This window comes from Podarcis raffonei, chromosome 1 (assembly GCF_027172205.1).
Source record: "Podarcis raffonei isolate rPodRaf1 chromosome 1, rPodRaf1.pri, whole genome shotgun sequence".
Taxonomy (NCBI): domain Eukaryota; kingdom Metazoa; phylum Chordata; class Lepidosauria; order Squamata; family Lacertidae; genus Podarcis; species Podarcis raffonei.
Window position 1 is genome coordinate 80,340,625 of NC_070602.1, and position 22,013 is coordinate 80,362,637.

Sequence of the window (22,013 nt, forward strand, 5' to 3'; positions counted from 1 at the left end):
ATCCAGAACCTCGCTATGACTGACATTCCCTTCTGGACAACCTTCCAAGTGCCGCATACCAGTGGTGGGTGGGGCCAGAGACAATAGAGAGTGGAGCAACAAATGTACAGTTTCTGTACTCACTCATACATCCTTCCCTGTTCAGACAAGCAAGAAGCATTATTAGAGTTCAATGACATATTCCAGCCAGGCAAAAACACTCCGGGTGCAAAGCAGAGCCAGCCAGGGGTGCAGCCTAGGGAGCCAGAATCTGGCTGCATTGAGACCCTTGGCCTGAGGTTCCCCATCCTGGCTATAGTTGCATCCTTCAGGGACTGGACTAGATGACTTCTGAGATACTTTCAACTGTCATTCTATCCTCCCAAAGCACCTAGAGAATAAGAAATTGAAGACTTTCTCATGAGGAGTGAAGAATGAATGTAAAGATTAATCCCCAAAGTTTTGTACTGGGCAGTTTTGTACACATCAAAGATCCCGGCCTTCCAAAGCAATGGCTGGATCATGAAAGGATGGAAGAGTCGGGAGGCAGGTACCCAAGAGGTTGAGATTGCAAGAGCAGGTCGTAAACACAGGGAGAGCCTTAGAAAAGCAAAAGCTCAGTCTTGAAAGCAATGCACTGCGGTAGAGGCAGCTAACATAAAGAATGCAGAGTTGGTGTGATTTATTTAAAAGGTTACTAACAGCTCAGATCTGTGCATGACTAATCAAAAGTAAGCCCCACTGATTTGAAAAAGCAGAGTACACATTGAAATAAATGTAGTGAAGGTTATTTGTTTAGAACAGGGCTAGCTAAACTATTTTGGTCTGGGGGCTGTATTTACTCTTGGCCAACCCTCTGGGAGCTGGAGGATAGGGGTGAGTGTGGCCAGAAGTAGGTTTGGCCTCCTCAGGCACACACAACACAGAGAGAACACACACACATTTACTTATGTATATATACTTACCTACATATGTATAGGCACACAGCTTCCCTTCCTCAGTTGATCCACTCAGATCAGCTGAGAAGGAGGGGTTTATTACATTCCCTCCATGTGTCCCTATTTTCCAGGGACGTCTCTGATTTAGAGAAGCTTCCCGGTTTCTGATTTGATCCCAGAATGTCCTAGTTTTCCTTAGGACGTCCCTATTTTCATTGGAGAAATGTTGGAGGGTATGGAATTATCCGACCCCCGAGCCGTCTGAAGACAATTCTGTATAGGGAAGTTTTTAAAAAATGTTTAATGTTCTATTATGTTTTTATTTAGGTTGGAAGCTGCCCAGAGTGTCTGGGGCAACCCGATAGGATGCGTGGGGTATAAATAGTGAAATAATCATTATGGGATGTCCCTATTTTCATCAGAGAAATGTTGGAGGGTATGTTATTATTCCTGCTTGGTCAAGTGACTGGGGAGAATGTGGTTTGCATTCTCAACAAGGGATTCCAACATCCCTGCTCATCCCAGCACTGTGTCTAATTTTTATTCCTTTTGTTACTGCCACCAAAATCAGTCAGGCTTTGGAGGGCCAGAAAAAAATCCTTGGGTGGGCTGGATCAGGCCAGCTGTTAGCCATCCCTGCTAACAGTCTCCATGGTCTTACAGAGAAACTTACAAATGAGTTTTTAAAAACTGAAAAAAATAAAACCAGTAAAATCATGTCCTTGGCCATTCTGAGGAGAAATCCTTAGGCTCTCCCCCCCTTAATCCAGAATCCTTCAGTTCCATTTTTCATCCCCCTCCTCACCCGCCTTTTTTGGATCAGTTCTTCTTTCATATCACAACTGAAGAGACAAGAAAGCCAGGGCTGAAAGTGCTTAACCAAAAGAGGAGCTTTGCCTGCTGCTGTGTTTTATAACTGCTTTCTAATATTTTTATATTCACCATTTATGCAGCAGGCCCATGTCAGTGCTGTGCCTGACACGTTATCATTTGCCTTTTTTTCTACCGCCTCCTTGGTGCATTAAGCAAGAGTCCTTGGCTGCCTGTGCTGAAGCCTGGATCTGTTTCTTGGAAGGCTATAACTAACTCCAAAGCCTATCTGCATGCGAATAGCTTAAATTGTACTTAGCAATGTGCATTTCTTTGTTGTCGCCTGCCCAGTGTGTCACTTGCTGTTTCCTTGTCCAATTTCTGTTCTATTCCAGTTCCATTCTGTTCTGCCACAGTTCTTTTCTTGCTTCTGCTAACCTAAATCATTGGGTCATCAGCAGCATTTGCCACCTCATTGCTCACACCTTTTGCAGACTATTAATAAACATCCCTGACATTGTTTCTCAACTTGTGCAAGGCATGTTTGTGTGCGCACAACACACGTATATACTTTACTGATGCACATTCTGATTATTATAGGAAGGGCATACCATTACGGGCATAACCAGGGGGTGCAGGGGATGGTTCCCCCCTAAAGCAAGTAAATAAATTGCATTGCAGATATCTCAGTTCTGCCCAGCATAAAGCCTGTCCCCTAAAATAAATCCTGGCTACACCTATGCATATCATACATACATCTGTGTAATTGCTTACATACCGTAATTGTAAACAGTCTGCCATAAGTGACAACTAAAAAGGCTATCTCACTCTCACACCAGGCAAATCTGGAACCACTGCCTGCTTGGCACAGAGCCCCAGTGCATTCCTGAGGATTCTGGGGCATGTTTTAGGATGCACACTGAGTTATCAGGTACCATCCTTGGGTAGCTGCCAGGGCCCCAGAACCTTGGCACAGGCTACCACCATATCTTGGAGCCAGTCTACTCCTATGAAAAATGAATGCCAGACCTTGGAAGCCCATGTGGCTCTTCAACCAGTGCCATTGGTTCTTCTGGGAAACATTCCAATCCTTTCTCTTCCACTGCTTTTTGGCAGCATTAGGCTGTCTGGAATTGTAGACCATCTCTTGTTTTCTGATCAGTTGTATTTATAGACTCAAACTCCAGCTGGATTTATGTTTCCTACAAATATTTCCTCAAGTGACCTCCTTTCTTGCCTGGACAGGCACATGATCTGCTCAATATTGGATGTTTGTATGTTCCTGCTGCCTGCCCTGCCTTATATTTGTCTCAGGTTTTTTGGCTAACTAGCCATTGCTTCCTTTCTGAGTTGAGAAGTCCTCTTTTGGTTCAGTAACTGGTTAAGAAAAAGAGAGCAGGAATAAATGGACAGTTTTTCCAAAAGAGGGGTGTAGAAAGTGGAGCACCCCAAGTATCATTATTTGGGGCTGTGCTTTTTAATTTGCTTGTAAATGATTTAGAATGAGTGGTGAGTAAGAGGTATCCAAGTTTGCAGATCATGTTAAATTGCTTGGGGTGGTTAAAAGAAAAAGGGAGTGTGAAGAGCTCACCAAACTGAGTGAATGGGCAGTAAAATGACAAGTGCAATTCAATGTAAGCAAGCAGAAAATGATGCACACTGGGGCAAACAAAATAAAACAAAACCTTAATTTCATATATATATTCATGGGGTCTGGACTAGCAGTGAGTGACCAGAAATGAGACTTTGGGGTCATATGGATAGTATAGTGATGATGTCATCCCCGTGAGCAGCAGCTGTGAAAAAGAAAAAAATTCATGCTAAGGATCATGTGTACATGGGACTCAAGTTCTGCATCTGTAGTGAAGACAAGAATTGGCCATCATAATTGACAGCACTGGCACTGGCAAATAGTGCTTTGGTATGCCAACAGGCATGAAATTGGTCCATTGGTTTTGTTCAACAGCATAAAAAAAGAAAAAGCATATACCCAAAATTCAGGTATACTGGATCTGAGTAATAAAAGAAATTAAGTGAATGATAATGTATGATCATTTGGTTAATTTATTAGGTCTATTAAATGAGATTCTGTGAAATGAATATTCTGCTGATGGCAACTAAAAGAGGCACTACAGAGATCTGGCATAATGTTTAAGAGTTATCTATAAAAGAATGCTGTACCTAAGTTTGGCATTTGGCATTGAGGATCGGCTGCCAATATCTTTTCCTCTCCCCTTTCCTCCTTCTCTTCCCCATTTCCACCCTTTGGTTACTGCACTGTCTGTTTAAGAAATATGAAAAATGCAGCTTTAGAATGTGATAAAATAAAGTTTGACATATTGCACAAAAGCCAAAACTTACCTCTGGTGAGACTCAGAAGAGAGACGAAGGAGAAACATTTGCAAATATCACATCCATTCAGATAATTTAATCATAGCTTTGATATAAACATGTATTGCTTTATAATGCAGGGAAATCTCAAGCTGTGGTTTTTTAAAGCTAAATTATACTGAAAGAAAGTTGTATGTTCTCCTTAAACATATAGAAATAACAGATTTTTGCCCACCTTCCCCCCTCTACTTCATTTTAATCACATTAGTATCTCAGGCAACTTCAGCCTTGGGCCCACACTAATACAACCTAGCCTCTAAAGACAGGCATTCAAGCCTCTGCATCCTCTTCCTAATTGCTGGTCTAAATAATCTGTTGTGAGATTTAGCTCCAGCTCTGATAGTAATGGTTTTCTCTGCTCCCTTCCTAGCACTGATGTTAAAATCTCCAGCCTATAATTGCTGGCATCGCCCATAGCATCTTTCTGAAAAGAGGAACACAGCATTGGCCACCCTCCAGTGCCCTAGTAAAGCAGTTGTTTTTAATGATAAATTACACCTTCTTGTCGCTGGCCCTGTTACTTTGCTCCGGAAAACCTTCCAAAGACTGATAAATACCATTTGGCCCCAGTGATTTATGAGTGACACCCAGCTTATGGCTGAGGAGGCAGTTTCTTTCACGGTTGCCAAGAAGAATGACCCTTTGGGCAGACATATTTCCAGTTTTACCTGAAGGCAGCAGCTGGTTTTTTTATGTCTGTGTGCAAAACCTGATAAAATTCCTATTGGCTATTTTAAGACACTTGACTTGAAGGGAAAAGGAGAGACATTCCCCTCCTGATTTTTTTCTCTTCTGGTTTCAGATCATTCAGACCTGACTTTTATTTATAACTTCTCACTTTGCAGGAGGCAGGCTAGTTACGGCTGGGCTTTCATGAATGCTCAGCTGAAAGCATTCAGAGCAGCAGGTATTTGGCCTCTTTGAACAAAATCAGGTCACACGGTCTAAAAAAGTAGCCTGGGAAACAGGCAAACAAGCCATTACTGCTTTCTCCCTTTGTCAGAAGCTGGTTCCCTGACCCAGAATAGATTCCATCACTTCTCTGTGCTGCCGATGTTGATCAAGCCAATTCAGTTAAAGAGGTGAAGGGTTACAAATGGAGGTTCAGGTGGATATAACATTGATTACAGCACCATAAATTGTGCCCGAGCATTTTATTTCTACCTCTTCTCCTGGATGAACTCTCTGTCAATTGCTTCTTTGCATATATTGATAAAAGGCTCACTGCTGTCTTACATCGAGAATATTTTTTTAAAATAAACTCTCCATCCCACCCCTACCCCCCACCTCAGCCTGCTTAAAAAAATAACCTGCCTTAGGTAGCATACTGAGTTTGCAGCTCACAGGGAAGCAAAGATGTGAGCTGGGTTCAGATAATTTCAAAGCAAAGTGCTATGGCCACAAGTCTTCCAGAATCCCAGTGCCAATCCCATTGGTTGGTAAAGTGCTTGGAGATCTCCAATGTATGACAGAAACGTAAGGTTTTGTTAAAGTGCACATAGCCCTCTTTAGAAATTAGCTGTGGGACTTTCCACTAGCTGTATAAAGATCCAAAGGGATGGTTGTTTTGTAATGCAATTTCTAATCATTTGCAAAGAGCGCAGCACATGTGCCCCCTGCTGTCTTCTACTAATTTTAACTGTAAGCTTTTATTATAATAGGACGGAATAAAAATAGCAACTAACATAACACCATACGCTGGAAACATTACAGCACATCGCAGATGTGAAGAGAGAATTGTCACATCCCTGCAGGGGGAACGTGGACATGCATAGCACATTAAGTGATAGGTGTCTTGTGAAATGGCCATGCAAATGGGCTCTTGCAGGCTGAGGTAGGCCCCACAGAATGGGACTTGAAACTTCAAGGCAAGTGTGCACAGGATTGCAGTTTAAGCCCCATTAAATGCAGTAGGGCTTACTGCTGAGTATAGGCCTGGTAGGTTCTGAAGCCAGAGGTAATCAGGACCTTGAAATTCTTTTTTGTGTTGTGACAGGAAATCACGAACATTAAAATGCTGAGAATGACAGGACAATAGAACTGTAGAGTTGGAAGGGACATTTTTGATAGCCATCTTCTTATTTTGCTTCAGAAAGCCTTCTGATCTAACAAATACTATGCAACCCCAGGCCCCATCATTGATTTAGCATTCCAGCACTAAACTGGAAGTAATAGGGAAGTAGCTTGAGAAAATATTACTACCTGCTGCAGTCTTGTAATTAGCTATTTGCTTGGTCATATGGGCTGAATAAGATTCCACACTCACTCACCCACCCACCCACCCAGTGATCAGGAATATTATCTTTTGAAATGAATCACCCAGAGAGTATGAAATATTTGTGGGCTAGTAACTCTTGATTGCCGAAGAATTGATGCTTTTGAATTCTGGTGCTGGAGGAGACTCTTGAGAGTCCCATGGACTGCAAGAAGTTCAAACCTACCCATTCTTAAGGAAATCAGCCCTGAGCGCTCACTGGAAGGACAGATCGTGAAGCTGAGCCTCCAATACTTTGGCCACCTCATGAGAAGAGAAGACTCCCTGGAAAAGACCCTGATGTTGGGAAAGATGGTGGGCACAAGGAGAAGGAGACAACAGAGGATGAGATGGTTGGATAGTGTTCTCGAAGCTACCAGCATGAGTTTGACCAACCTGCGGGAGGCAGTGGAAGACAGGGGTGCCTGGCGTGCTCTGGTCCATGGGGTCACAAAGAGTCGGACACGACTAAACAACTAAACAACAACAACAACAAACTCTTGTGGATTTGGAGGGCTAGTATAACGAGTGCCACATAAAATGTAAAGCAGTTCTTAGCATACGCAGCTCCTTCTGTAGCTGCAAACATAAACATGTAGATGGCGCCCTCCTGACAATGTCTTGAAATATCTATCTATCATCCATCTATCTATCTATAGCATTACCTTTTAAACAAATTGCATAGGAAGCCACACCCACATTACTTTGTGCCTCCCTTCTTTCTGGTGTAGTGGTGTTACTGTGCATATCTTATAGCACTCTGAGGATCTGTACCTTCTAGCCAATAACTGAGTGGCCACTTATAACAGCCTGTGTCTGCATGAGCTGAATTATTGGGAGGTCTGACTCTAAGAGACAGGTGGACGTTAGAATGACAAGATGCAAAGTCTGGTCCAGCGACATTACCTATTAAATATTTGTAATTGTGTAGAAAAGGAAATATAAGCAAGTGCAGCTTTTCTCAGCCTGGCTTGACAAGTTGAACTTGCCAAAAAAAATATTCCCCTCGTCTACATAGTTTTTAAAAACACTGGAGTCCTGGCCTCCTTTGCATCCTCCTCCTTAGTGGGCATGGCTGGGTTTCAGGCATTTTCCCTCACCTTCTCTTTATCATTGTCTTTTTAAAGTCTTTGCTAACTCAAAGATGCTGAGGAAATATACTTGCTTAACCAGAATGCTTAGTTTTAATCCCGCAGAGGAGCAGTGTTCTGTTCATCTGTTTGTGCCTTAGTCTCTGTGTCTCATCTCGTGCTGCCTCATGCTTGGACCCAGGAGATGCAAGTGACTCCCCTTTGCCCCCCCCCGCCCCTGCAGAGTGTAATAAGCAAGGGCTTCCCCTTCCTGCTGTCTCCTTGGCAGTTAAATTATATAGCCGTCTCCTGCATCGCTACTAATTCTACTCCTTCTCTGAGATGAAGCCTGTAATTTGCAGCGCGGAGGAAAAGGCATTTTGCACTTCCTGCCGATACAGGTGGGAACAATGGACCAGGCAATTGTGAGGCCAGTAACTCAAATCCTAGAAGCCTTTCAGAGGCATCCGTGTATAATAGGGAAATTTTTTTAAAAAAAATTGCTCCAGGCCTAACATTCCTCATGAAGCCTGGTAACTTGTGGAAGCTTTGAAGAAACATATGTGCCTTGGTACCTTCATTCTAGGGCAGGCATAGGCAAACTCCGGCCCTCCAGATGTTTGGGACTACAATTCCCATCATCCCTGACCACTGGTCCTGTTAGCTAGGGATGATGGGAATTGTAGTCCCAAACATCTGGAGGACCAGAGTTTGCCTATGCCTGTTCTAGGGGCTATGCTTTACAGACAATCCTCTCTTCTGAATGCCTGTCAGTGGACAGCCCTTTATTTGAAGGTGTCTTCTGTTTGAGGGCTATTCAGTCCAAGACTGGTTTAAATGTATAAAACCATAAGAGGAAGAAACAGAAGCCCTGAAATTGCTCATCAACAGTTAGATGCACCTGGCCAGCAGAATGAGCAGGCTCACATGTCACCTGGTGTCTTCCTCACCATGGTGAGCTCTAATATATTTCTATTTAAATTGTAGCAACCATTTATAAATATGCATCTATACACACAAATGAGCATTTTCAGATTTCATGCAAATTATTGTCCTCATTTATCCTCTTTGTTGGTGATGCGTAGGTGGCCACCCTATGCCATTCTGTTATCCCTTTTGACAGTAGTGTAGCCACCATTTTTTAGTAGAAAAACTGCCAAGGTCACAGATTCAGCCTGCCAAAACTTGCCTTCTACAAATACATGTTTAACAAATAGATATCAGTTATCATCAATCAGATACCCTGAAGCTACTTTTTAGCAATTGTTAAATTGCTACTGAGCAAGTGTCCTTCCTTCCCTATAATGGCTTGTATTTAACCTTTTTGTATAGTCTGGAGTGGTAACTGAAAATACTTTAGATAGTGACATCTCCTTCAAGTGGTTTTGAACCAATCAATACCTGAAAATGAAGATTTTCCTCCCATAAATTGGTTGTGATTTCTCCTTGAGAGATGACAGTGGTGGAATTAATTGTTTGGAATCCATCTTCCATGAAGCTGTGAGGAGTATGTGTTTTGGGTTCTGAAGAACGAGGCCTGCCTACAAATGTATTTTTAAACGTCCTAAAGAACTTTTGTTATTTAAGAATCTAGAGTACAAACAGTGCAATCCTATACATGTCTACTCAGAAGTCTAATTGACTTCAGAAGAGCTTACTCCTAGGTAAGCGAATAGAGGATTGTATATCTGTTATGATCTCTTTTCCTTAAGTATATTCCCCACCTCTTGTTTAAGATTATTTGATTTTCCATGAATTATTAAAAGCACTTGTCCAGTGGCGGCTGCTGTCCATTGGGGATGGGAAAATAGAAGGTAGGAAAGCCATGAGTGGGTGGAACTAGAACCAATGACAGGGGAAGCCAACTAATTCTACTGAGGCTAAGGAGGAGGAAACAGTCTGGGGACACCCTCCGGGCTGGTTGCAGGAATCAAGACAGTGCTCCATTTGCACTCATGGACCAGCCTCCACAACTGCTGCTACTGAGCTTTATTATTTCTTTAGAAGATTGAATTCTGAAGCTGGGATCAGTCTGTGTTGAGCAAGTATGTAGCTTTTTGGGACATAAATATTTATTCTTTATTGATAACCTTTCTGTTCAGCTGCCTTTCTGTAATAAAACATTCAGAGTAGCATACACTGAAATGATAAAAGCATATAAAATCAATAACATAAACATTAAATTGCCAAGGGCCAAATCAAGCAGCAGCACAGCATATTTATTTAAAATGCTAAAAAAACAAACCAACCCAAACTTTTTTTCCATCAGCCCCCTCATTGAGTCCAGGCCACTGAGCAAACTTTCCATGAGAAGAGCTTTTCACAATGCAGCCTTGCAGGAGAACCTGCCCTTAAGAGGCCACCAAAGTCAAAAGCCTAGACACTGATCTTAGGGCCTGTGTACATATATGAGTAGGGAGACGGGTTTGAATGGGAGACGGTGATCCCTCCCACAGGTGTACTAGACCTAGTGGTATCTCTGCTCTAGATTAAGTAGCAGTGTGTTTTTAAAAGAGCCACATGGCTGCCACTAAGACAACAACTCATGTTTCCTCTTCACCTTTCTCCCCAGTAACACGTAGTAAAACAAAACGTAAGAGGCAATGTCACTGCACTCCTTCATGGATGCTGCTTATGAGTATGGGGAAATTCTGTGCAATGGTGGCATTTTAATTATCAATACATTTTATTTCACTACGCATAATGCTGCTGCTTTCAGCATCAGTCATGCATCTCCTGCTCCAGTTATGACTAGTCTCCATGTCTCTTGAGTGTCACCCCAGGGCTGGATCTGAATGTAAGAAGGAGGGTGGTTCAACTAGATCTGCCAAAGAAGTCTGGAAACTGTAGTTTGTTAAAGGTGCTGGGAATGGTAGCTTTACAATGAGTGAACTACAGTTCCCAGGATTCTTGGAGGAAGCCATGTGCTTTAAACGTATGGTGTGGGAATTACAGAATTACCATATCTGCTTCTAAAGCAGCTGTAGGCATATAGAGAATTGGGCAGAGGGGAAATACATCAAGTTTAATTATTAATGTACAATTATTGCACAGATTAATTATTAACAGATATTGAGTGTTATTTATCTAGTGTCACAAGTGAATATTACTGAATGTAGATGGTTATTGAAAGGTTATGCTATGATTTTACACACCCACACCCACACCCACACACCCACACTCACACACTTCTCCCTCAGAGATTTAAAGTAGGGAGTGGATATTCCAAAACCCTAAGAAATGTATTGAGAGTGCCACCAAAGGGATACATGTCAGATCACCCAACATTTTCTACCTAGGCCTCTTAACCAGATTCTTTCACCCTTATCCCATCTAAACTAGGGTTCCTAAACTATGGATTTGCCAGCACAATGAACACCAACAATGCACACAATAAGTGACAGTGTACCTCTTTCCTGCAGCACACAAGCAAAACATAATTTGTGAAGCAACCCTCAGATGAATGCTCTACATTGCTGTAATCATTTACTTTAATTTCAAGCAGATTTCCATGGTTTTTTTCAATATCTTTTATGCTGGCTAACCTCTTTAACCTAGCAATTTAACCGTCCCTAAAAATAAAAGCTTTTATGTTAATATTGTGATTGTTTTCATCTGAAGAACAGTTTTACAAATGTAAAACCTCACTTTTGTTTTGCTTTTCTTTCATGTGCTATATGTCACATATTTTTAAGGCTGAGCAACCTGGTAGATAATAGAAGTCTTTAGGAAACCCAGGCTCTTGAGTAAGCAAACATTACTCATTCCAAAAAGCCTTTAAACAGGGTACCAAGGGCCTTTCTAAACAATTTGTTTATTATTCAGTAAATGCCTGGTGGTTTGAGAGATCCAGATGCAATGCAGTAGTTGTAATGCAGTTCCCCACCCTTATTGTGTGGTGGGGATATATCGCATCAGTTGCCTCTATGTGTGCATTTGGATAGTACTTGTTAAATAACTGAAGATGCCACAACTTGCTGTCTCCAATACAACTTGCTGTCTCTTGGTCTTGGGAAGCTTTTTAACAATATACAAACATAAAACCAAACAATAAAAAGTTTTTTAAAAAAACAAGTTAAAAGCAAAAAGAAATTGTTCAGTAGACCATTGCGGGGGATGTACTCTTAATTGCCTGCATAGGCCTGGCAGGATAGAAAAGTTTTCAGCAGGCGTTTAAAAGTTGATGCAGAAGGTGCCTGCTGACACTGACTGACACACACACACACACACACTTTAGTTCTGTAATCTCTCCAGCATGTATATTTTCTGTTTGTTTTTAAATCAGGAAAGATATCACTCCTGCAGAAAATATATCCCTAAGGAACTGGAAATTGTTCTATTTCGCGTCATTCAATTGAATTGGATGGGAATTATCAGCCAGGTATTGCTTTAGAATTTCATGTTTAAGGGGGAGTATGTCTGAAAAGATCTCAAATTACATTTGTGATCCAAGTTAACTTATAATGAGGCAATAGTAGAGCTAGTCTGTTGGAGATGCTTTGGCAAGGCACCCAAACTCAGAAAAAGACCCAGTCGCTGATGAGCAAACACGTCACAACTTGTTTCTCCAAAGCTTGTGCTTTGGTGAACATGTAGAATGGGATGGACATACCAAGCCAGACTGTTTGGTTCAGACATAATGCCAAACCATAGTTTTATACAAGTCAACAAACCAACCATAGCTTCATATTGCTGTTTGTTGCCAGAAAACAGACCATGATTAGATGTTCAAACAAACCACACTAGGACCAAACTTACTATAACTTAGTGTTGTGTGTGTGCTAGTAGTGCATTTGTGAGCCAAACCTATGCAGGATGCCAGTCCATTTCAGCAGGCCTAAATCCTTTGGACCAATAAATGGCAAACTGGGAGAGGGCATGAATGAGAGTAGAAAAATAAATGCATGATGAGAGAAGAATTTCCATTTAATTCTCTCTCCATCCCTTCCCCCTCTCCTTCTCTTTCTTAAATGTTCTTTTGTGAGCCTCTGAGTATTATTATTTTTGTAAAAATGTGTAAGCTAGTTTGAATCTGATCCAAACCTTCAGTATTCTCTTATTGCCAAGAGTTACTCCACAGGTTAATGACACTGTGTAGAGAGAGGTCCTTTCTCCCATCAGCTGTGTGCTTGTTGCTTTTGCAGTTAATTGAGCATCTTCTTTTTCATATCAACAAAATGTGGGAACACTTGATTTGCTCTGGCTGTGCTGTACATTATTTTTCAGACCTCTACTCAAAACCTCTTTAAAAAAAGTTAAATGAATGAAACAAAAATAGTCCTTCAGTTTCTGCTCTTGAAAAGGGATTGCTATATGTATGGCTGATTCTCGTGCCCTTCTCTGCATTCCTTTCCTTTAGGGTTCCCATATGTCCGGAATTTCCCAGACATACCCGGAATACAGCAGTCGGAAACAGTGTCCGGGTGGAAATTGTCATAATGTATGGCAATCCATGTCAGCAGTGTCGTCGTCATCCCCCCCCCCATTTTCCTTAAAAATAGCTCCAAAATATCCCTTTTTTGCCAACTTTTGTGTCTGGATTTTGAATATGGCAACCCTAGTTTCCTTTCTCTTCAAAGTTTTCCTATGATATTTAGACACTCAACCTACATATGGGCAAACTGGGCATGCATCCATGGCCCTACCCTTTCATATTAGAGGGCCCATTCATTTGTTACCACAACAGCATGGTAGACATTGAACAAATGGGTTCTCATGTAATTCTGCTTCACATCATGGAAACATACAGAAGCTCGGATTCAAGGAATCACCCAAATTATGGCATTATTTCCCATACCAGTATTAGTAAGCAGAAAGGTGTAGTTCTGATGTAGGATGTTTAAAGCAAATTTGAGGTGGAGGAAGCATGGGCTGAAGTTTATTTCATTCTTAAAACTGTAGTGGACTCGTTTGCAGATTTGACTGGGGACTTGGGACAAGAAACTAATGGAAGAACTCCATTTTTTTTTAATGATGACAATTTGTAATTTATCCATATATGACTAGAGCATAAACTAGAATTCACCCATTTCAAATATTCATATTTGATATTTGAAATTGGAGCAGTTTCAAATACTTGTCCATTGCAATGCGTACCTCTGTGGAGAAATGCTGCATGTATGTCTATCTATGTTTCCTGCTTTGGAAAAGAGGCCTTATATTGCTGCTTTGTTTGAGGCCAATTCAGCTGTAGCTACTCATTGACAGGTTCTGAGAGTGGAGTGGGGAATGAAGAGAGACAATCACTTTTAGTATTTATAGACAGGGCCTGGGTCAGGTAAATTAATTTTGATTAGTCTGGGATACATCAGGTTCTGATTGGCTGGGGGTTCTAAGGTGAAGAAGCAGTAGTTACCGGTAACTGTCATTTGATGAAGACAATTTTGAGGGAGATGTGAGGCAGTGCCAGAGAAATTTGAGATGAAAATGGATAACCAAGGCTTGAATATTATTTCCTGCTGCTGCAATTGTGCTGGTGAAGATCAGAAGAAGGGAGCTTTTTGTTGAACTCTGTAAAGATCTTACCAGAATAAGGTTATACAAGCAGGCTTTTTAAAAATCAGCTAAACTGCCCTAGTTGTCAGAAGTACAACTGGATGAGCTTTGGGGCAGGATTCACTTAGCCTAGCGTGCTAGCACAAGCCATGATGGCGTGATGGGGCTCCCCTCCCCCATTCCACTCTGAGAGATTGGGAGAACCCCCAGAACAGAACGTGACGGGAGGGGGAATCATTCTATCTGGCAAGCAGAAATCCTTGTGTTGATGGAAAAATCAGAAGAGCATGATATTGAATTCTTCCCTTGATGACAGAGGCAGATTGTACTTAGTAGCTGGACCAAGTTTTGAACAAATTTGGCTGGGTTGGTTTTGGGAATTTGGTCTGAGGTAAAAGACTTTTGGATGCTGGTGTCAACAGATGCATTTCTTGAGTTCTTACGAACTGTCATCAAGCACATTTAGGTTCTTGGTGTAAATATCAGTATTCCCTTATGTATGGAATATATCTTCAATAAACAATCTCAGTTAATAGTTCAATCTGTCTCCAAGGTTTGCTTTAAAATCATGATGAGTGGCAGTGGGAAAGGGTCACATTGAGGAATTCCGAGTTATTGTGACAGGGTGTCTTATAGTTTCTGGAATATTAAAAAAAGAAGCACAATTATCTAAACTTGTACCGGTATTTATAAGAAGTGGAACTGAAGGAACCTGTTCGCCATAACTTACTCTTATCCATTTTATAATGTGCGTCTGTTTCTGGTTAGCAAGGGAGAAGCATAATGGAAATATTGTGTCTAGGGGTAGCATGTCCTATCTTGCCGCTTGAGGTGAAACAGGAAGTAGCACCCTTCCCCCTCTGCCACTGCCTGTGCCGCCAGCACCAGTGCCTGTTTCCGGCCAGATTTTGCATGCTCCGCAAGATCTCACTGGAAATTGGCGCTGATACCAGAGGCGGAGGCTTCTGCCTCCTGAGGCAATGGCTTCATCCGGCCTAATGGCTGGGCCAGCTCTGATTGTTTCAATACTATTAGGTGGGTTGAAACTGTCTGAAGTTTTGTGTAGGATACCTCCTCCTCTGGCAGAACCCGTTCAGTATGGCCTTTGGGACAGTGCTGTTTAAAAATGTACTGTGGATCCAAAATGTATGTGGCTTCCCTTTAGTGTATTCATAGTGGAAATAGGTATGCGTTTTCAGTTCCATGGCAGGCTTTGATACAGCATTCAACCCCAGTCCTTGATACTCTTACTATCAGCCCAGGATATCTAGCTATTTTGTTGCTCAGTGCAAGATAACTAAGTGAATTATCAGAACTGAACACAGAACTCTAGGTGAGCCGTATCATTGATGTATATAACCACGTTATTACATTTATAACAATTTTTATTACTCTTGGTTTACTCTTCTGCTTTTTCTTTTCACCTCCAGCTGTGCCTTCAGGAAAAAAAGCCAAACCATTAGGTTTTTCATGATAATGCTTCACCTTTTCCCAAGAGAGGTTACTGTTAATTTAGAACACAGAGTTGTGTCTGAGTGGTTTAAAACATTCCTTTCAGTGTCCATTACTTTGAATTTCTATCAGATGATTTTCATAGTCAGTTGTGCTGCTTTAAGCCCTGAATGTCCTAAAGCACTTCAAGTGGACTGTACAAAGTACAATGCTGACTAAATAAGTGGTGTGTCACCTGCCAATCTCACCAGTTCACCTTTTTTTATTGATTTCTAACCCTATCAAAGCACAAAAGCATCACCAGTGGTACAGCCAGGTAATTTAAGACTCTGAACTTGATGGTCTTATGGGTCAACCTCCTCTTTAGGTGTTAATGTGCATTTCTTCACTCACTTGAAAATGTGGTAAGCAAATCCTGCTTAGAGAGATAGGAAGATACTATACTGTACAGGCAGTGGCCACTTCTAGTGTCGCCCCAACCCATGGCATTCTGCCCCACCCTGCCCTGCCCCCTTCCAGGTACAAAAGGACCCGCATATCAGTGATCATGCATCAATTGGACACACCTAAAAATGGTCACCTCCTGTACTACAGTGAAATTTTAACTCTTTCTTTGATTGTCCTTGAATCTGCCATCTTCTTCTGACACACCCTTTGAGAACCACTGCTCTAGGTGATAGGAAAAACCTGACATTGCCTCAGAAGAAGGGTTTTAAGCTGAAACATTTTGTGTTATAGAATCTCCTTATGACACACTGTTTCCTAGCACTTGTTGAGGTCCTCTTCACACTTGTTTCTGCTGTTGATGTTGTCCTCCTTTTCTGAATTAGAATCAGTTCCCTTCAGCTCTAAAGGACCTATATTATTAAAAGCATTAGATGCTCCTGACCAAATGACCACTGATTTTAGACGCCTATCATATCATAAACCACAGATTTAAATTCACTACAATCTGTTTTTGTTTGCTTCATTTTGTCTGGCTGTGATGAGAATAGCTCTCAACAATTGCTGGAATAATTTCAAAAAATAGGCAACGTTCTGGTGCTGTGATAATTGTTCTATGGAGAGTCATGCAGCTGGAGCGTTATGAAATCATAAAGCACACTAATTATGTTCTATGGTTCTGTGATGCTGTGCAATAAGACTTGCCCTGTAAAAGTTAGGGACAGCTGCTGAATCCCTTTATTACCAGCTGAGACAGCAGAACTGGAAGTATTGGTATGATCTGTCTGCCTGTGGTCTAGCCTGCCATTGAAACTGTCAAGAATTGATAGTCCTTGTTTCTTTTCTTCCCAACACTTTCTCTAGAGTTGGAGGATTTGGTGAACTGGGCCCTCTCTTTCTTTTACCTTTCACTATGGGGCAAACCAAGACATGGATGGTTTAGGTTTATTAGGGGAGAAACCAAGGTAAAAGGGTAGAAGAATAGGCAGGAGTTGTGGTTGTTCATTTCATTTCTATACCACTTTATATTTTTAAGGAAAAAAATCTCACATTAAAACATCAAATAAAACAATCCAGAATAAAGCATTGCTGGTCAACAGGAAACTAAAATATTATCTTAAAGATTTCAAAATAAAACACTACAAAGGAGATCAACTAAAAAAATGAACATTTAATGCAGCAAAATTAACAAAAAATGTTATCTTAGACATTCCAGAAGAAAACATTGTTTAAGGAAGTCAAAGATAAAATGCACATTTAAAACAGCATAATTAACAAGAGACTAAAATATTATCATAAGCATCAAACATATCTGCTGCCGTTGCTGCCAATCCTGCCAATGGTGGCAGCTGTGGATGCTCTGGTTTGATGACCTGATCCTGCACTAAGAGGCAGCCAAGAGAGTCTCCGGCCTCTTTTGCAGCCTCAGCCTTTTGTAGCTGGAGTCAATCAGGGCCCCACCCTCCCAGGCCAGGGGGGGAAAGACTGTAAGGCAAGCTAGGGGAAAGTGCAGTACCAAGGAAACCAAGAGCCTCAACTCTGCTGTGTACTTAAAACTCAGGGAACAGGACCGTGACCTAAATTTGTATATGCTCATGTATGTGTACAAATACAGTGTAGGCCTCTGAGCAAATTAAACTGGTAAATGACTGAGGTCATCCCAGTGCTGTGCTTTGCATCATACCAGCTGCCATGCAATCAAAACAAAAAGAGGTTTTAAAAGGGGAAGAAGAGCAGAAACGGCAAAAAACCCACCAGAGCTCAGTCTCCTTGGGTCACCCCCTAACAAGGCCCCTGAGTCTCAGCAAGCCTGTTGATAGCCCCACAAAACTGTTAATAATCCTGTCAGCTTTTTCCCGTTTCCTTTTATTGGAGGCACTTGTACAGCTAACCTGTGGGTTTCTCTTCTCAGGGGCACCCTCTCGTGATGTCCTTCTGGTCTCAGCCATCATCACCATCAGCCTTAGTGTTACCATTGTCCTGTGTGGGATCTGCCAGTGGTGTCAGCGCAAACTGGTAAGTCATAACCGTGTGCAATTGGCTATGCTGAAAAGGGAAACGAAACAGGTAGAAATACAGTACTCCCCCCCCCCATGGGCAAGCCAGCTGTTTGAAAGCTTCGGGGTCCCTCTGGCTGGAATAGACTGTGGCACAGGATGCAAAGAAGCATGCTTCTGGGGGGTGAGAGTCAAGCAGGAGTTTAATTACAATGCTGGTTGATAATAATAATGGTGTTTATACGGTGCCCCCAGTCCCTGCTAAATGCTTGGGGCATAACACCAGCAATTAACGTGGGACTGCAGCTCTGTTCCAACAACAGTAATTAACAGATCAGAAGCTATATGTAAGGAGAAACCAAACCAAGTAAATGAAGGAGTGGAAAGTATGAAATGGGGAGGGGGGGAAACAGGTGGATGGCAGAGAAAAGTAGATCATTGCTGAACCTCAAATGTGGAATGGAAAGGAGATGAGGTCGTCACATGCAAAAGAGGACAGGTCTCCTCTTCTCACTTTTAATACCTGTGCAGAAGAGGGCATTTCAGCAGGTACAGCATGTGTGGCAAACTACACCTGGCTCCCCAACAAGTGGTGGGAGTGCCCTGGATGCAGAGTAAACAAAAGTATTCACAGACTAGAGGCTGCCCTCCCAGCGTGGGAGTACAGTAGTTATCTGTCGAACAACGAACCTTTTCACAAACTTTCTTTTTATTTTATATAGTTCATTTTATTAACAGTTTTTAAATTTTTCATAAATGTAACATTTTTGTAAGACCTGAGGCATTGTTAAAACAGCCAAGAAAACTGGAAGGCATGTCTAATCTAATTTATTTTTAATTAAAAAGCAGGGGGGGCAGCAGTATCCCAACACAGTGAGCTTATCACTCTCAGCCAATAAGTTTAGAATGTGAGGCTTTTTTTATTTTTAAGGTACTTGTGTACAAATGCTATGATTTTTTAAATATTCGTGTACCGCCTTCCTACATTACTGTACTCAAGGCAAATTACAAGCCATAGGAATCACAAAATAAGACAATAAAATTCACATTGCCAACTTACAGCAATTCAAACTACAATTCTAACCAACAAAATGGAAGGATCTAATTTGTATGCAGCATTACAAGATAATGACAACACAACATCAGCCTGCAACAAAACAAAATCACTCCCATCAATTGCAACAAATAAACAAGCACAAACAACCATTTCAAGGCCTGTCCACCCACAGAAGGCAGTCATGCCACCCAAACCGCTCTGATTCAGATAGTGCATACAACCCCATATAGACTCAGGACCAAGATGATTTTGAATTGACAGGTCTTGGTGCCAGAGCATCAACTTCCCTGTGCTTTTGCCATGGACTCAGCTGTACAAGACCCTGTGATTCCTTTGTTTCAGTTCTGGCCCAAGCAGCTCTCAATGAATCAAAAAGCTGTGAGGTGGGAGGGGCAAGGCTTCTAAAGTCCAGATAGTTCCATATCTGCCCTTTCTACCATCATATTTATATCAAGCCTTTTCCCAGGGTGCTAAGGGCATCACATAGCAACTTTGTGAAGTAGGCTGAGCCACCAAGTGAGCTTTGAGATCTGTGAGAATGTAAGCCCCTATCTCTCCAGTCTAAATCCAGCCCTTTATCTGCTACACCACACCGGCTCCCTGGTTGTGGCAGACATTCACTCATCTTCTAACTAATACATCTGTAGCAGCTTGGTCTCTCTCAGGTCCCAACATAAAAGCCCCACTTCAATGCTAGTGAAGGAAGAAAAGCAGCAAAGATCAAGATCATCAATAAAAGGTGAGAAGTTTGTACCTTTTCAGAAACCCATGTTTGCAAACAACTCTTTGCAAGACCTGGATGTTTGTGGGATTTAAATTTACTGCTACACAGGCAGGTTAGATAAGCAAAATATGACAGACGGAAGCTAGAGACTGGCAGCGTTAGCTAGGGCCTGGATCCTTTTGTGACTGCAAAATCTTTGACTAATTTCCATGCCTGCTGTCAAAATAAAGTATGGATTGATTGAATGGAGTGAAGTAATATATGCATACAGTTGCTCCATTTGGTAGCTCACTGAGCAACAGGCAGGATAATCTGGTGCATGGCATCTATGTTACTGAAAAGCCCCATGTACAGTGGTACCTCAGGTTACAGACGCTTCAGGTTACAGACTCCGCTAACCCAGAAATAGTACCTCAGGTTAAGAACTTTGCTTCAGAATGAGAACAGAAATTGTGTTGCGGCAGCGGGAGGCCCCATTAGCTAAAGTGGTACTTCAGGTTAAGAACAGTTTCAGGTTACGGACGGACCTCCAGAACGAATTAAGTTCTTAACCCGAGGTACCACTGTATTCTTTAACCAGCTCTTCTTTTCCTTCTCCCTTCATCTCTGCTCCTTCTTCTCAGCTCATGCAATAGGAGATATACTTGTGTCTGTGTTGTGATAAAGTAATTGTCTCTCAGGTGTCCGTGACCTAAGGTTTTGATCACAACCTCCAGCCATCACTTTAACGTTCCGCTTCAGTTTGTCTCCCCCCTGCTTGTCTGTTTTAAAGCCAATGGCCTTTGACCGTTATTCAGTAGAATAAGGCCTCAGGAAATACACATGGCTTCCCCAGCATTCACTGACCAAGATCTCAACACACAAAGAGTGCAAATGGGACCTGGCTTCCGAAATCTGGGGTGGGTTCCTTTCTATTCTGCCTTTAAATGGAAGTGTGTCCTCAGCACTCATTTCATATTCAGGGCGGAAAATACACTTGTGAATAAGTCATTTATTATTTTGGCATGATATTTTTGTTGCTATTTGTGTCACCTAATGATAGGTACATGAGGACTTGAAGTGTGAACCTATTGTTTTACCATCAGCAAAGAAACACTTTCTTATTTTCTTCTCAGAGGAACTGTAGGTCTTCCACATGGAAGCAATTGCTTCATTAATGTGGAGACTCTGGGCCAAACTTGATGGTGAGGCATTTTTGAATCAGCTTTCTCCAACCTGGGGCCATCCAGATGTTTTGGACACAGCTCCCATAATCCCTGGCCAGTGGTGTTGCTGGCTTGAGCTGCTGGGGGTTTTAGTAAAAAATAAATATGTGGAGGGCACCAGGTTGGCAGAGGCTGGTTTAAACCAGCATGCATCCAGGTGCATAGAAACAGGAGAGATGGGTCAATACTCAATTTGAGTCACTTCTGAAAAGCAGAAAATACTGGATTATGTGGACAAATGATATAAGGGAAAGTCTAATGTTCCTAAAAAACACATAGCTAGGTATCTGTTAGCAAAAAATCTCCTATTTAGTAGCAGCCATTTTTTCCTAACTGGTGGTGGGGGTACTTGTTAAGGATGTATCAGTTACTGTCACACACAAAAAACAACACACGAAGTGAGGCAGGCATATGGAATCAAAAACTCACAATGAGCTCATTATGTAGGCACTGCTGACACTATTTAAATGTTAAACAGTAATAGTAATATTAATACCCTTTGCAGAACACCTTTTGTGCATCAGTGCAACTGTGTGCCACAAAATTTACCTGAGGGGGGAAGAATGCTGCAGACCAATGCAATGCCAGAAATTGCAGCAATTAACTAATCCTAGCATGAATAGCCACTTTAACACTGCTGTGAAACATGAGGTGTTTTCTGCTTGTTAGACCAGTTGGACTGAATGTGTTAACAAGTAACGTGAGAGAGAAGGAACAAGGTGGGTAGTAGGATTGTCCCAGATTCTATATAGGCAATATTATCTGTGTAAAAGCAAAAAAAATATCAACAGCTGTAGTGTCTCTTTTGATACTTCAGCGAGTGGAGCCAAGATTCAGTATCATTCAAAGCTGATTAATTTAGCTAGCTATTCATTATATTTATATATCACTTAACAGACCCAAAAGAAGTCCCGAAGCAATTGGCAGGACAATAAAAATGCAAAGTACAAAATGCAATAAGAAATTCAATATGCAATACAATATAATGCTGTATACAATAAGAAACAGAAAGCAAGTTGAACTTGCATTTGAACAAACACATAGAGAATTGCACTGTAGGGCTGCAGTCCTAAGCAAACTTGCTAGGAAAGACATCCCATTTAATTCAGTTGGATTTTCTTCCATTCAAGTATATTTAAGATCAGGCTGTGTTTGTCCCCATATTTCATTCTGTGTATTTATTGCAGGGATGCAGGA

At 41.6% G+C, this 22,013-nt stretch overlaps 1 protein-coding gene across 7 annotated transcripts in view; it reads left to right on the forward strand.

The window, feature by feature from the left end:
* SYT7 (synaptotagmin 7) overlaps positions 1-22,013 on the forward strand; it is a 219,506-nt gene that overhangs the window by 101,000 nt on the left and 96,493 nt on the right. For all 7 annotated transcript variants that reach the window (XM_053396921.1, XM_053396912.1, XM_053396930.1 and 4 more), the window contains exon 2: positions 17,746-17,849. In XM_053396921.1, the coding sequence (XP_053252896.1) occupies positions 17,746-17,849 (104 nt within the window). The remainder of the gene's footprint in view (positions 1-17,745; positions 17,850-22,013) is intronic.